This window comes from Vipera berus (genome assembly GCF_964194415.1).
Source record: "Vipera berus genome assembly, chromosome: 15".
Taxonomy (NCBI): domain Eukaryota; kingdom Metazoa; phylum Chordata; class Lepidosauria; order Squamata; family Viperidae; genus Vipera; species Vipera berus.
The window spans coordinates 8,585,202-8,600,111 of record NC_138218.1 but is presented as its reverse complement, the minus strand read 5'-3'; the positions used below and the strand labels follow the sequence as shown (position 1 = coordinate 8,600,111).

The following is a 14,910-nucleotide window of genomic DNA, read 5'->3' as shown; positions in this document are numbered from 1 at the left end:
TGGAAACTAGTCAAGGAGAGAAGCAACCTAGAACTAAGGAGAAACTTCCTGACAGTTAGAACAACTAACCAGTGGAACAACCTGCCTCCAGAAGTGGTGAATGCTCCAACAGTAGAAGTTTTTAAGAAGAGACTGGACAGCCATTTGTCTGAAATGGTATAAGGTTTCCTGCCTGAGCAGAGGGTTGGACTAGATGACCTCCAAGGTCCCTTCCAACTTATGATGATGATGATGATCTATCTCATCTCTATCTTATCATCTATTATATCTATCATCTTTATCTCACTTGTCCATCTATCTTCCTGTCTACTTACCTGATATCTATCTATTTATCTATCTTATCTTCTATCTATCTACTATCATCTCTCTATATATCTACCATCTATCTACTCTGTATCTATCTATCTATCTATCTATCTATCTATCTATCTATCTATCTATCCACCAATCTACCTACCTACCTACCCATCCATCCATCTATCTACCTACCTGTCTATCATCTATCTATCTATCTATCTATCTATCTATCTATCTATCTATCTACTAATCTACCTACCTATCTATCTATCTATCTATCTATCTATCTATCTATCATCTATCTATCTATCTACCTACCTACCTACCTACCTACCCATCCATCTATCTATCTACCTACCTGTCCATCCATCTATCTATCTATCTATCTATCTATCTATCTATCTATCTATCTATCTATCTATCTATCTATCTATCTATCTATCTATCTATCTATCTATCTATCTATCTATCTATCTATCTATCTATCTATCTATCCAAAACTATAAGCATCCATCATACTGTGAAATAGATTTGCTTGTGGTTTCCCACCCAAGTTCTAATCAGGCTCAACGATCGTAGGAGAAAGTCCCATAAAAGTTGTGTTCTTTGAAACATAAAAGTCTGTTAATGGGGAGTTCTTCCCGGGTAAGACACGCAATGAGCAAATGTCCCATTTTTCACATGGCTTTGAGTCCAGTTTTGAGTTAAAACTCAGCTGGGGGGTCATAGGGGTAAAGAAAGAATGATAGGCCCGCTCATTTGCGGTAAAAACCGAAACAAGGACGAAGCGGGGGAGAACCCCCAAAGCGCGGCAGCTCTTGAATTTGCAAGCGTACGTCAGAGGCTGGCTAATGCATTCTGGTTAGGACGATTTTGTACATTTTTAATCGGGTTCTCGGCGGGGAGAGGCGTCACGTTAGCCCCTCATAGCGGCTTCATTGAGAGACCCGGAAATGTGGTCTATCCACTCATCATCTGCGCAGGGTCGGCCTCTTAGGAGTGGGCGGGACCTCCACCCGCCCGGCTTCTCCATCCAATCATCAACCGGAGCGGCAGCGTGATCGCCACGTCGCAACACGGAGGGCGTCACCGCGCCTGCGCAGCTCGGCGGACCCGAATGGGGCCTTCGGTCCCGCCTTTTCCCCCCTCGCCGAATTCTCGCGAGACGTCCCCTCCTCTTTCCAAAATGGCGGCGGCTGAGGTGGATGCGGCTCTGGCGCTGCTGAGCCGGGTCGCTGCGCTGGAAGAGCCGCTGGAGGAGCTGCGGGCCCTGCGGGCGGCCGTGCTGGCTCTGCCCCCCGGCGCCCTCCGCGAGCGAGGGCCCGGCTATCCCCTGGCTGGGCTCTTCGTCCTCCTGGCCCGCGGGGAGAGGTGGGGGTGAATTGGGGTCCCTTGCACCAAGGGGCTAGTCCTCGTAGAGGAACTGTATCTTCGGGGGGGGGTGTCCAGTCCAAGCCTGGAATAAACAAAATGGAGGCTGCTTTAGGAAAGATGCTCCAGTTTATTGAGTTGCCAGAATATTCTGCCTTTTTTAATATCCCCAAAAATATTTCCTTCTCTGCGGGGTGTGTGTGCTGACTTCCTACACAAGCATGCATATTTGGGTGTGCATGTGTGTGTATATATATATATTTTATTGGATTTATATACCGCCCTTTCCCTATCTATAAATATATAGATATAAGTACACACAAACATACACATACTGTATGTACATATATAAATACAATTATGTCATATACACAAATCTATACACACGTATGCATGTATATGTGTATAAGGGAAATATTTGTATACGTATAGAGAGACATTGATATATACGTGTGTGTGTGTGTATATGGCATATTTGTATTTATAAATGTTCATACAGTGTTTGTGCATACTCACACAAAAATATGTGTCAATATATTTCTACGTGTGTGGATGTAGAAAGCTTTTTTTTTTAGTTGCAAACATTGTGCCTCCTGGTCTCCAGTTCCTTTCTTTCCCTTTCTTCAAAATGTTGCTTTATAAATGTGGAAACTCTTGAAATGACCATAATAATGTTAAGGGAGAGCAATAACAGGATGGGAAAGTGATTTTATGCTGTCTGTAGGTTTTGCAATTGCTGGTGAATGCTTGGGCAAGGTTTTGGAAAGGGTGGGATTAGTTTGCACGGAGAGTCCTTGTGTGTGTGTGAGAGAGAGAGAGAGAGAGAGAGAAGCCTTTGATCTCCATCACAATCAGTTCTTCCTTGAAAATTGATGTCTGAAGGTTTGGGCTTTCAAGAATTTTCATAAGAGCAGGACCGTAGAGGTGTAAGAAGGCTTATTTTGCACTGTATTTACACCTTTCCTTATTTCATTAGCAAACACTGGGTTTTCTTTTCTCTTGCAAAACAGTGAGCAAATCTCTTTGTGTGTGTCCATCTTGGAGAGATTCCTGCAAGTCATGGATCCCTTGGATGTCATCCAAAACTTTGGGGAAGAACTTCAGAAGGGACTGTTCCACCCTGATGATTCAGTCAAAATCCTAACCATCTCCCAAGTAGGTGTTGCAATTTAGCTTTGTAATCTTCTCAAGGAGGTTAAGAATGAGATGTCTATCCTTCCGTGTGCTTCTCTATTTTCATGCACCTACTGCAAGTGTTTGAAACAGCACTGGAGGTGATACACTGCATATTAACCTGGCCTGTCTTGTATGTTATTGTGTTTTAATTACAGTTATTGCCTTAAGAATTTTGGCTAGTAAGTGGAATGCAAATGCTTTGAGCTATTATTTTAAAACTTTTGGTTTATGAAACTGCAATACAGTAGCAAAATAGCAGAGAAGACAGCTGAAAATGAGATTTAAAGACCAGAAGTAAGAATGTAAAACTTGACTATAGATTATGTTGCACCCCTAGGTTGGAAGAGTCGTTGAAGACCGTGTTGCCATCAGAGAAATCCTTAACACTCCTGAATTATTGAGGCAGATTATCTATTGTATTGCTGCAGAGAAAATAGCAGTGGCAAAAGAGGTCAGTGCTTGTGATCTGACAATTGCTCCTTGGGGAGGGAAGGCCATCTATGAATTCCAGAAGATTTGAACTGTATAAATCTCAATAATTATTTATAAATCTCCAAATCTATTGTGCCAGTCGTTCTCTCTCAGCCTCGGGAAGAAGGCAATGGCAAACCACTTCCAAAATCTTGCCAAGAACACTACAGGGGCTTACCAAGGATTAAACATAGACTCAAAGGAGCACCTCCCTCCCCCCAAAAATTATTGGTAGCCGTTCTGCGTTCCCTATTTATGCTTTTGCAACTCAAATGTAGATCCTTCAAGAACCTCTTTGGGATCCCCCTGCTAAATCTCTTAGAAAGAAAATGGATATATTCAGTTAGGTGCTAGCTTCGATATCCATAACTTCTAATCAAAACTCTTTATTTCTTGAGTATCTCTAATATCAGATGTGTGCCTTTCTCTGTGTTTAGGCCTCTGACAAATAAATTCAAATAAATAATTTTTTAAAAACCCCAGTGTGCTAGACTACATGACCCCATTGTGTGAAGGCTTTCTTCCTTCTGGAAAATATTTTTCTGAGAACGGTTAGGTCTTCCACCTTAACCCGCTGAAGTGGACAGAAAGGGCTCTGTATTCGAAATTTGCAACTGTTGTGCCTTCTGCTAATTCAGGGTCTCCACACCCCAGCGTGTGCCTAGGTCTGCTCCTCCCCATTTTCATTGACAACTTTGTTTCTTAGGCCATCAAATCTTTGTCCAGGATAGCACAATCGCCTGAGGGCTTGGAAGTTTTGCTGGCGGGGAATTTGCTGATTGACTTGAAAAATGTCATGGCGAAGAGCGACATCATACGTTATCGCGTTTATGAGGCAAGAGTTAATGTTTTTTGTGTGTGGGGTTTTTTGTTTTTTTTGAGCCTAGCAGATAGAGGGCAGAAATGCATGCCTTTAACTGTCAGGTGGGTAATGTAACTTGAGGATTTAGAAACAATTCTGATTGTAGCTGGCTGGGGGTAAAGATAAGTTCCAAGATGGATAAAATTTGTGGTATTATGAGATGTGACGATTAAGGGGAGAGGGTGTCCAGAGATTCTCAGTCACCCAGGTCATGGCTGTCCCAAAAGTGCTTTTTCAAAAGGCAACTGGACTTTGTTTTTCCTTCAAGACGTTTCATTTCTCACCCAAGGAGGTTTTTCAGTTCTGACATCAGAAATGAAAAAGCTTCCTGGATGAGAAGCGAAACGTCTTCAAGGAAAAACAAAGTCCACCTGCCTTTTGGAAAAAAAACACTTTTGGGACAAGGGGAGAAGGTACACCTGAAAGAGAAATTGGTAGTATGTGGATGTAGAGCTGGAGACTAGCACGCAGCTTCTTGAAATGGATTAATTTACTTGGCATTTCTAAGGCTACATAAAGATTAACGTTAACAACAGAAATCTCTCGGAGGGAACAGGATTTTTTTTTCCATTTTAAAGCGAAAGAAATGGAGCGTACCCATTGGCGGCTTAACATCTACATTTGCTGATTTTCTTCATTAAATAATGGCAAATCTGACTTACAAATGGGGGAGGCGTGGCTGCCTAATGGCAACAGAAACACTTTTCAAGGAGACGTGGCTCAGATTCCTGTCTTGTGTGCGTTTGTGTTAGCTAGTCGTCAATATTTCCTCGACGTCGGTGGACTCTCTGAACTACTGCGTGACCAGCGGTTTAATATCGGAAATGATTGGAGAACTGACAGGAAACGACGTGCTTGTCAGGTAAGGGGCTGAGCGTGAATGGGAGGCCAGCAGGCCTAGGGGGCGTCCTTGCTATCTCTTTGCCACTTGTAAATGCCTGGCTGTGTCTCAATTTTGCTTGCTACCTATCACCAATCTCTCGCCCAATTCCTTAAATCACAACCGCTCATTTAGCGACATTTCTAAGCTACCACGGCATTTTTCACACTTACGACCGTTGCAGCCTCCCCGCAGTCACGGGATTTACGTTCGGATGCTTGGCATCACCTGATTCACCTTTACAACGCTTGGGGTGTCCCTGGGTCACGTGATCCCTTTTTGCGACCTTCTAAACAAGCATGGCGAAGCCAGATTTCACTTAACAGTCGGGTGATTAATTTAGGAACTGCAGCGATTCACTTAACAAATGTGATGAGAAAAGTCATAAAAGGGGGCCGAAACTCACTTAACGAATTTCTCACTTAGCCACAGAAACTTTGGGCTCAGCTACCGTCTTAAGTTGAGGATGACCTGTAGTTTGTTTCTGGTGCTTTCTTAGAAGGAGAGAACAAATTCCATTCTCAGCACAGATACACTGGATATTTACTCCCTGTTGCAACCCTACAAAAAAAAAACCCAGTCTCAGCTTCTGTGGTGTCCCACTTCCAGTGCCCCCCCAAATGTCTTCACAGATGGTCCTCAACTTACGACCACAAGGGAACCCAAAGTTTCTGTTGCCAAGGGAGACCTTTGTTGAGCCAGCTTTGACCCCGCTTTACGACCTTCCTTGCCCTAGTTGTTAAGTTGGTAACGTGATTGTTAAAGAGAATTTTGCTTCCCCACTGAGGGTCACAAAAGGGGATCCCGGGGACATTGCAGCCGTCATAACTGCGAGTCAGTTGACACGCGTCTGAATTTTGCTCACATGAACAGGAAGCAATATGTAAGGCCAAGCGCTATCGCACAAGGCACCGGGCGTGTGCTGCAGGTGGAGCTTCCTGGGGCATTGAACAGGCGCATCAATACTCGTCTCTCTGAAGCAGCCCGTTGCTTTTCTTTTGTTTTAAAACAGAGCGACCTGCATAGAGATGGTGACCTCACTGGCCCACACCCAACATGGACGGCAGTATCTTGCCCAGCAAGGCATCATCGACAAGATCTCCAATATAATCATTGGAGCTGATTCAGATCCCTTCTCTGGATTCTACCTGCCAGGTGATTGATTACAGGTGGCCTTTTGGCCTCTTGATCTTAGCAGGGTTGATACTGTATCTCTGTGGCCTGCTATTCTGCACCCCTGTAGTGCAGTTAATGTATGCTGGAGGCTCCCAAAGGGCCTGTCCCATTGGCCTTAAGCCTACTTTAATGATAATGATAATGATGATAATTGAATGTTCAGTCGACTGAGGTTCATGTTTTTTGAATAAAAGATAGGAGGAGGAGGATGATAAAGTTGGGAAGGGACCTCGGAGGCCATCTAGTCCAACCCCCTGCTCAGGCAGGAAACCCTATACCATTTCAGACAAATGGCTGTCCAATCTCTTTCTTAAAAACGTCCAGTGTTGGAGCACCCACAACTTCTGGAGGCAGGTTGTTCCACTGGTTAATTGTTCTAACTGTCAGGAAATTCCTCCTTAGTTCTAGGTTGCTTCTCTCCTTGACTAGTTTCCATCCGTTGCTTCTCGTCCTGCCTTCAGAAGGTGCTTTGGAGAATAGCTTGACTCCCTGTCCTTTGGGGCAGCCCCTGAGAGATCGGAACGCTGCTATCATGCCGCCCCCCCTTCCCTTCATTAGACTAGACCATGGGTCTTCAAACTCGGCCCTTTTATGACTCATGGACTTCAACTCCCAAAATTCCTCAGTCAGGCACACTGGCTGAGGAATTCTGGGAGTTGAAGTCCATGAGTCATAAAAGGGCCGAGTTTGAAGACCCTTGGACTAGACATACCCAATTCCAGCATCCAGTCCGAGCTGAAGAAGCTTCTTGGATGAGAAGCAAAACGTCTTCAGAGAAAAACCGGAAAGTCCAGTTGCCTCCTTGAAAAAAACACCCTTGGGACAATCTGCATTCAGCAGCACTCATTCTGCTTCACATTTAGATCCTTGAGTTTCTTTCATGCTCTCTTTCTCAATCCCAGTTGGAGCCTTGGTTCAGTTTCGTCTCCTGCAGAGGGAAGAGCAGCAATCTAGGCTTGCCCTGGACCTTGAGGGCCTAGATCTCGGGTGGGAATAATTTGCTTCCCGTATTTGTAAGGTGGGAAAGGGTCAGTTCCTCTCAAGAAACACGGGGCACTGCTTTCGATCCTGCCCACCCGCGGCCCGGTTTGTGTCTTCGCCGTGTCCATATAAGTAAGGAGGGAAAAGATAGTGACCAAAGCACAGCGGCTCTGGGGGCCAATCCTCTCCTTGCTCTCTCGACACCTTTGCAGGTTTTGTTAAATTTTTTGGCAACCTGGCGATCGTGGACAGCCCCCAGCAGATCTGCGAGCAGTACCCTGCCTTCATCGAGAAGGTCTTCAACATGGCCGAAGGCCAAGACCTAACCTTGTTCGGCGTGGCGGCGGACACGGTCGGGATCTTGGGCTCAAACATGGAGGGCAAGTTGGTGCTCCAGAAGACAGGTTCGTCCGGTGGGCGCGGGTCAATCTGGTTACAGATCTGGAGGGAGGGGGTGCTTTGACGTGCCTAGCCAAGAACAGACTTTGCTTTTGGCTTTCCCAGGGAGTCGGTTCCATCGGGTGCTAAACAGAATCGGGCATCAAATAAAGAATGCCCCAACTGAGATGAGAATCCGATGTCTGGATGTGGTTTCATCTCTTTTGTACTTGCAGGTAAGTTATAGGCACCTCCCCGGCCACCCACGTAGCCCCTCCCGCTCTCTCCCACCTGGCGCCAGAGACTTAATCTGCCATCCAGCCTAGTTCTGAGCCACCCAGGACTTGCGACTTCCTGTCGGCTTCCCCACTGACTTTAATTGTTAGAAGCCAGCAGCAAGTTGCAAGGAGGTAGTCAACAACCCATAACCCTCCCCTACGTGCAGGTATGTTCTAGGCAATCGGCTTGCCTCCCCGGCCACCCACATAGCCCCTCCCTCTCTCCCACCTGGCGGCAGAGACTTAATCTGCCATCCAGCCTAGTTCTGAGCCACCCAGGACTTGCGACTTCCTATCGGCTTCCCCACTGACTTTAATTGTTAGAAGCCAGCAGCAAGTTGCAAGGAGGTAGTCAACAACCCATAACCCTCCCCTACGTGCAGGTACGTTCTAGGCAATCGGCTTGCCTCCCCGGCCACCCACGTAGCCCCTCCCGCTCTCTCCCACCTGGCGGCAGAGGTATAGCCTGCCATTGCAAACGCCCCTGAACGGGACCCAAAGAAGAAGCTGGATGTTTTGTTTCGAAACTTGTCAGGAAAAAGGATGGGTCAGAGGCGTCTGCAAACTCAACCGCTCCTCTTTTGCACACAGCCTGAACAGCAAACCGAAGATCTTCTCCGGATGACGGAATCGTGGTTCTCCTCTCTGTCCAACCAGCCCTTGGAATTCTTCAAAAGCATCAGCACTCAGCCGTTCCCTGATCTCCACTGTGGAGCCTTGAGAGTCTTCACTGTAAGATGCTTTTTTTTGGGGGGGGCACGAAATGCTTATCCAGAGCAGCTTTTTCCCAGCCTGCCGTTCTTTGGATAAATTGGGGTGGCATGAGCCAGAATTTTTCAGCCAGTGGTCAAGGATAATCGGGATTATGTTCCAGCTGAACAGAAAACGGCTGTAAGAGAGGCTTTCCTCTGCTGGTTAATTCTTTTTTTTTAATTTGGAAGAGGGTTTTTTTTAACATATTTTATTAATTTTTATAAAATGACATTCTTTAGTATTTAGCAACCAGCATATTGTCTGGATTGATGTGTTTAAAAAATGATCAGTAATAATTAGTGTCTGTATTTTCATAATCAATATGTTAGTTAATAATGAGTTTCTTATATCTTCACCCGATAGTCTTCTTCTTACTAATACATATTTAACGTTACATAATGCATATCACATTCCTTTCTCTCTGACTCGTTTTTCCAGCCATTGATAAAAATTGCCCCACGTTCTAAAGTCTACCGGATGGCAGAGTTTTAACCTTACCTCCTGATCAAATGACTTTAGGGGGATCTTAAAGAGAGGCTAAACTCTTAACATGTTTAGAAGTTTTCAGCCAACCCGTCGTAAACGCAGCCACGTTGTCAAAACACCTGGAGTCTTGGGAAGACACAACTCTTAAAAATTTGAATCTGGGTCATGAGATGTGACTTAGAACAGTTGCTAAGAAATAACTGTTCATAGGTTTGAGGACTGTAGTTTCACCAGCTTTTACATTGGGTTAAATATATTAGACTGACAACAGTTTGTAAATTGTAAAAAAATCCGGATGTCACCCATTTCACAAAATCTGCCTTGTTTTCCCCTCCCCCAGGCCATTGCAAACCAACCTTGGGCCCAGCAAGAGATGTTGGCCAGTCCTGGCTTTGTGGAATACATCGTGGACAGATCAGTGGAACCGGACAAAGCTTCTAAGGAGGCGAAATACGAACTTGTCAAGGCTTTGGTTAACTCAAAGACGGCGGCGGATATTTTCGGAAACCAGCAATACTTAAGATTGAAGGCTTATATGCGCGAGGGGCCGTATTACGTTAAGGCTGTCTCAACTACGGCTATAGAAGGAGCCGAGTAGCTTTGGAAGACGTAATTTTCAGCTACTGTTCAGTAATTCCAGGGCTAACTAAACTTTCTGGATTGCTGGAAGGTGAGGCTGGCCTGTTGATTTGTAGAGAGGAGAAGGGAAGTGTGGGAAATATTAACTTGGTATGACGGGTTTTTTTTGTGTATGTGTGTGGTTTGTTTGTTTTTTTGACATGGAAATGCCAGCTGGTTTGAAATGCGAAGATTTTCTAGGGATTTTCCTTACGGAAAAGACAGGTTTTCCACCATTTCACACTACTTAAAATCCAAGAAACCCTTTATACTAAAGTATAAAGAAAACTATTTTCCCCCAGGATAATGTTGCAGGACCACCCTGGGATATTGTATATTCGCCTTCACTTGTGGAAAAACTTTGTTTGTTTTTGTTTTGTCACATGGGTTGTTTTGCCATCTGGGTTTAAGATTTGTGCTCAAGAGTGATTCCTTTTTCATCACCTCCTCAGCGTTGTGTTTCTGATGTTCCAATTGCCGTGACACAAATATTCCTCCACACAACTTTACATAGGGAACAAGTAAATTGATTTAATCCAGGTTCTTAAAAGCAAATAGGTGGAAGAATAAAGAATATATAAACAAATCTCCATTTTACAAACTAAAGGTGCTTATTCTCTCCTACCGTCCTTCAACTGTCCATCCCCCAGCTCTTAATTTCAACCCCAGGAAAGGAAAAAATTATGCTGCCTCGCTTCTCAGAGACCTTATTCCCAACAGTCTCCTCCAAAAAAAAGACCTCTTCCAGTGCTAAATATATACACGCACACGCAAGATACTTCTTCCTTCATTTAGTTAGGACACACAGCCCTGTCACTTTTCCTACACGCCAGTCTGTAAACATGGTACAATTTGAAATAATTTCCATCGAAAAGTGATCCTTCATGAAGGACCAGAGTCCAATGTGCATAATCCAGCTCGGCTTTATGTCGGTGGCTTAACACTTGACTAATTTGTGAAGCGACAAAGGTAACTCCCCACAATAGATGAATCTATGACCGTAGTAACGTTTTGAGTGGTTTCCCTGTGCGCAAACATTTGTTGTTTTTTTTCTTCTTCCGTTCTGCTTTGGATTCAATTGTGGAATACGTCTTGGAACTGAAGCAAGTGTGAACGTTAGTACTTGCACTCCGAGTTTCAATCCCGTTTTGATCAAGCTGCTGCCTTTGGTGTATACGTTGGCTCCAAAATAACTGCTTTTGTTGTGCTTACAAACATCATGTAGAATTACCCTTTTCAAAGGGGGGGGGGGAAGTGCAAAAAATGTCCAGCTTCTTGTCTCCTTACTCAACTCCACACCATCCAGTCAGAGCTGAGGAAGCTTCTCAGATGAGAAGCAAAACGTCTTCCAAGAAAAACAGGGAAGCCCAGTTGCCTCCTTGGGGGGGGGGGAAAGCACCTTTGGGATTCTTGTTGTATTAGCTGCCTAAAATGCAGGCAGCCGTGATCGTCTACACTTATACAGGGAGTCCTCGAGTTACGTAGTGCTGAACGAGAAATGCAACACTTTTGATCGCGTGACTGGGGATGCTGCAACGATAGTAAGTGAGAAGACCAATTGTAAGTGCCTCTTTTTCAGCAGAATAGACTACAATAGAATCCTTTATTTGGCCAAGGGTGATTAGACACAAGGAATACGTCTCCGGTACAGAAGCTCTCAGTGTGGAAAGCAACAGAATAATACCAATAAGAAGAGGGAGTAAGTAAGATTGAGTAAGCCCACGAAGAAGCCAAACATAGGTACTATGGTTTGATTCTTCTAATCAGAAAAATACAGAGGCTCTTCCTGAACGGCGTTGACTCTCGAAGCTTTCAACCCGTCCAGATATGTCATGATTCTGCAGGACACCAGCCCATAATAGGTTTCCAGGAACGTGCAGTCTTTACCGCCTTTCATCTCCTCCCATTCTTGGAGAAGCTGGCTGGTCTCCGAAACTGCGGAAGTGAAAATATATTTATAGCAGCATCGGTTGTACCAGATACGTCTTTCCCCAGAAAACCGGGAGCTGTGGACGGGCACCACGCCAGCTGCTCTTGCACAGACACCCACAAAGATGCCCGGGGGTAGAGAAAGAGGAACTTCTCCAGAGGTTACGTAGATCTTCCGAGCCACGTCTTGCGAGATGACAAAGGCCGTAGCACTGCAGTGGTCGGGATAGTAGCGTTCAGGGTATTTTTTCGCGGAGAGAAAAGTGCCGTTTTGGAATTCTTTGCTAGGGAGGTTTTGATGAACCACCCTCCCAAGATAGACGTCATCTGGGCAAGTTCTTAAGTTGAGCAAGTATTCAACCAAGGTTTGGAGGTTGGCAAACATATCCTGGTCTACCTTGAGAATGAACCTGGCCTCGGGACAATAAGTGACGGTCCACTCGACGGCCCTCTTGATCTTCAGCGTCTGATTCTCTGGGGTATCAAGAAAGATGCCTTGGATTAGATCCTGTTCCTGGTTTGATTCCTTGATGACCTCCATTTGGGCATTAGCTGAAGACGGCTCACCCAACACGAACAAGACCAGAGTGGGGTAACCTTGGATGTCGGTCACGTTGGCCCACGTTTTTCGAATCGCGTTGCGCCTGGACAGGTTTTCGGGGTTACTGAAGATGAGAACCAGCAGGAAGATCTCTTGTTTGGAGCAAGCTTCTGGGTTGCTAAGAACGTACACCTTGGAGATGTTGGTTTTCACGGAGGACATGTCCAGTATCCGGGCTCTTTCCCGAGCTCTGAGGACTTTCATATCCATGTAAGCGGTGGGGATGGCTTGTAAGAAATATTCTTCCACCAGATCGGCTCCGAAGAGCAAAATGTGGAAAAGGGCCACGCTGAAGAGCATAAAACACCACTGGTGAGTTCGGAGCCTACAAAAACTCAGCTGTGGAAATGGAGAGGAATAAAGATTAGCGCTCATCTCCTTCCAACATTTGTGCTTTTCAGTTCTTGCTATAGAGTCAGAAATATTTACGAGTAAAGTAGGGTAGGATAGAATATGGCACGGCATAGAATAGAATAGAATAGAATAGAATAGAATAGAATAGAATAGAATAGAAAATATGGAATGGAGTGTAATAGAATAGAGTAGAACAGAATAGAATAGAATAGAATAGAATAGAATAGAATAGAATAGAATAGAATAGAATAGAATAGAATAGAATAGAATAGAATAGAATAGAATAGAACAGAACAGAACAGAACAGAATAGAATAGAATAGGGATAGGGATAGGGATAGGGATAGGGATAGGATATGAAATGGAGAGAATAGAATAGAATAGAATAGAATAGAATAGAATAGAATAGAATAGAATAGAATAAACATGGAATGGAGTGTAATAGAATAGAGTAGAATTAGAATAGAATTAGAATAGAATAGAATATATGGAATGGAGTGTAATAGAAAGAGTAGAATTAGAATAGAATAAGAATTAGAATTAGAATTAGAATAGAATAGATGGAATGGAGTGTAATAGAAAGAATAGAGTAGAATAGAATAAAGAGAATAGAATATAGAATAGAATATAGAATAGATATAGGATATAGAATAGAATAGAATAGAATCCAAAGGAATCTAGCCAGCTAGAGAAAATTTGAATTAGAAAGTTTTATTTCCTATTTCAGTCTGGCGGCATAGAATGTGTGCTAAAAACCACAAATGTCAAACTGCTCCTGAATAGATTAGCAAAATGCACTTCAGAAGGAAAACAAAAGCATTTGATTTTTAAGTAGGATTTAACACCTCATTTCAATATTGTCAGAATAGTATTAGAAGCTCAGATCTTACCTGCATATTCTTTGCGGAGATGACGCTTGAATTTATCGAGTCCAGAGGTTGTGTGTACAGCTTTGGATGCATGGGGAGCGTTTTTGCAATTGGAGCAGCATTTCATTTAGGGGAAAAAAAACACCACCCAGATATAGTTTCCCTTGTGTCAGGAACCAAGTTCAACATTCTTGTTTCTTTTTTTTATTTTATTTCCATCCTCTTTTGAGTCCGAGCAAAGCAGGTGTAATTCCAGAGGACGGTGATCATGTTACCTGTTGGCATAGAAGTCTTTATTTCTGAGCGTACCACAACAGAGGCTACAGACGAGCACAACTGAACAAAGGCAGGTTGTGTGTGTGTGTGTGTGTGTGTGTAAGAGAGATCTGTTGTCTACTTAAAGAGCTGCTCCTCCAGCGATGGAGCGCCCGCAATTTCGGAAGGCAAGCTGTATCCCGTAATGCCATGTATTATTCTATTATAAATAACACTATTATTCTACTTAAACCATCTTTATTTATAAAGTCTGCGGGGAACAAGATGAACGCGTGCCTGCATTCTTGGCTCAGCACAGGGGGATCCGTTGCCCGTCTAAGCACGCCAGCTTTGCCCGGCATGTGGCAGAGATCTCTTTCCACAGCTGCATGCGGACCCCAGCAGACCTCTCGGCTTCTCAACAGCTGCTCACCCCCATCTTTTGACGGTTTCTATTAGCTCCAGGAGGTGGGGAGGGCCCAGCTGGAGCCAGGCTCAGATGCACCCTGCCTGCAAAGTGAGGATTACGTTGGATTTTTGTAACTCATTAACTACCACGGTCCTTTTGCATTTTGATCTGACTTATTTTTTCTCTCTTTTAAAATAACGTTCAGGCTCATTGGAATGTAGGAAAGAGATTAAACTGGCTGGATAAGGAAAAATAAATAGTTGGTACCAGTTTGGGTCTAGTGTATCTCTTTCGTGAACTCTTGTTGTTGTTAGCTGCGAAGTCGTGTCTGACCCATCGCGTCCCCATGGACAACGTTCCTCCAGGCCTTCCTGTCCTCTACCATCTTTTGGAGTCCGTTTAAGCTCACGCCTCCTGCTTCAGTGACTCCATCCAGCCACCTCATTCTCTGTCGTCCCCTTCTTCTCTTGCCCTCAACCTTTCCCAGCATGAGGCTCTTCTCCAGTGAGTCCTTCCTTCTCATTAGGTGGCCAAAGTATTTGAGTTTCAGCTTCAGGATCTGGCCTTCTAAAGAGCAGTCAGGGTTGATCTCCTCTAGGACCGACCGGTTTGATCGCCTTGCAGTCCAAGGGACTCGCAGGAGTCTTCTCCAGCACCAGAGTTCAAAGGCCTCAATTCTTTGGCGCTCGGCCTTTCTTATGGTCCAACTTTCACTGCCATACATTGCAACTGGGAAGACCATAGCCTTGACTGTTGTTGTTAGTTGC

The 14,910-nt window shown here is 44.4% G+C and overlaps 2 protein-coding genes across 2 annotated transcripts; one reads left to right on the top strand and one right to left on the bottom strand.

Annotated features, from left to right (window-relative positions):
* The first annotated feature begins 1,467 nt into the window (after positions 1-1,467).
* PSMD5 (proteasome 26S subunit, non-ATPase 5) lies at positions 1,468-10,172 on the top strand. Its single transcript, XM_081339827.1, has 10 exons — positions 1,468-1,668; positions 2,679-2,823; positions 3,182-3,295; positions 4,022-4,150; positions 4,930-5,039; positions 6,070-6,212; positions 7,427-7,618; positions 7,719-7,828; positions 8,462-8,602; positions 9,450-10,172. The coding sequence occupies exons 1-10, from the start codon at positions 1,484-1,486 to the stop codon at positions 9,705-9,707; spliced, it is 1,527 nt and encodes a 508-aa protein (XP_081195953.1). The 5' UTR covers positions 1,468-1,483; the 3' UTR covers positions 9,708-10,172.
* A 1,314-nt stretch (positions 10,173-11,486) lies between these two features.
* B3GALT9 (beta-1,3-galactosyltransferase 9) lies at positions 11,487-14,248 on the bottom strand (the record flags this gene model as incomplete). Its single annotated transcript, XM_081339833.1, has 1 exon — positions 11,487-14,248. Exon 1 carries the CDS (start codon positions 12,720-12,722, stop codon positions 11,487-11,489), a length of 1,236 nt encoding a protein of 411 aa, XP_081195959.1. The 5' UTR covers positions 12,723-14,248.
* Positions 14,249-14,910: the final 662 nt, after the last annotated feature.

Bases quoted from the DNA above. Each gene is read 5' to 3' on its own strand.
- PSMD5 (XM_081339827.1), top strand. From the start codon at position 1,484: ATGGCGGCGGCTGAGGTGGATGCGGCTCTGGCGCTGCTGAGCCGGGTC. The intron at 1,669-2,678 runs GTGGGGGTGAAT...CTTGCAAAACAG, and splicing joins CTCCTGGCCCGCGGGGAGAG to TGAGCAAATCTCTTTGTGTG. The intron at 7,619-7,718 runs GTTCGTCCGGTG...TGGCTTTCCCAG, and splicing joins GTTGGTGCTCCAGAAGACAG to GGAGTCGGTTCCATCGGGTG.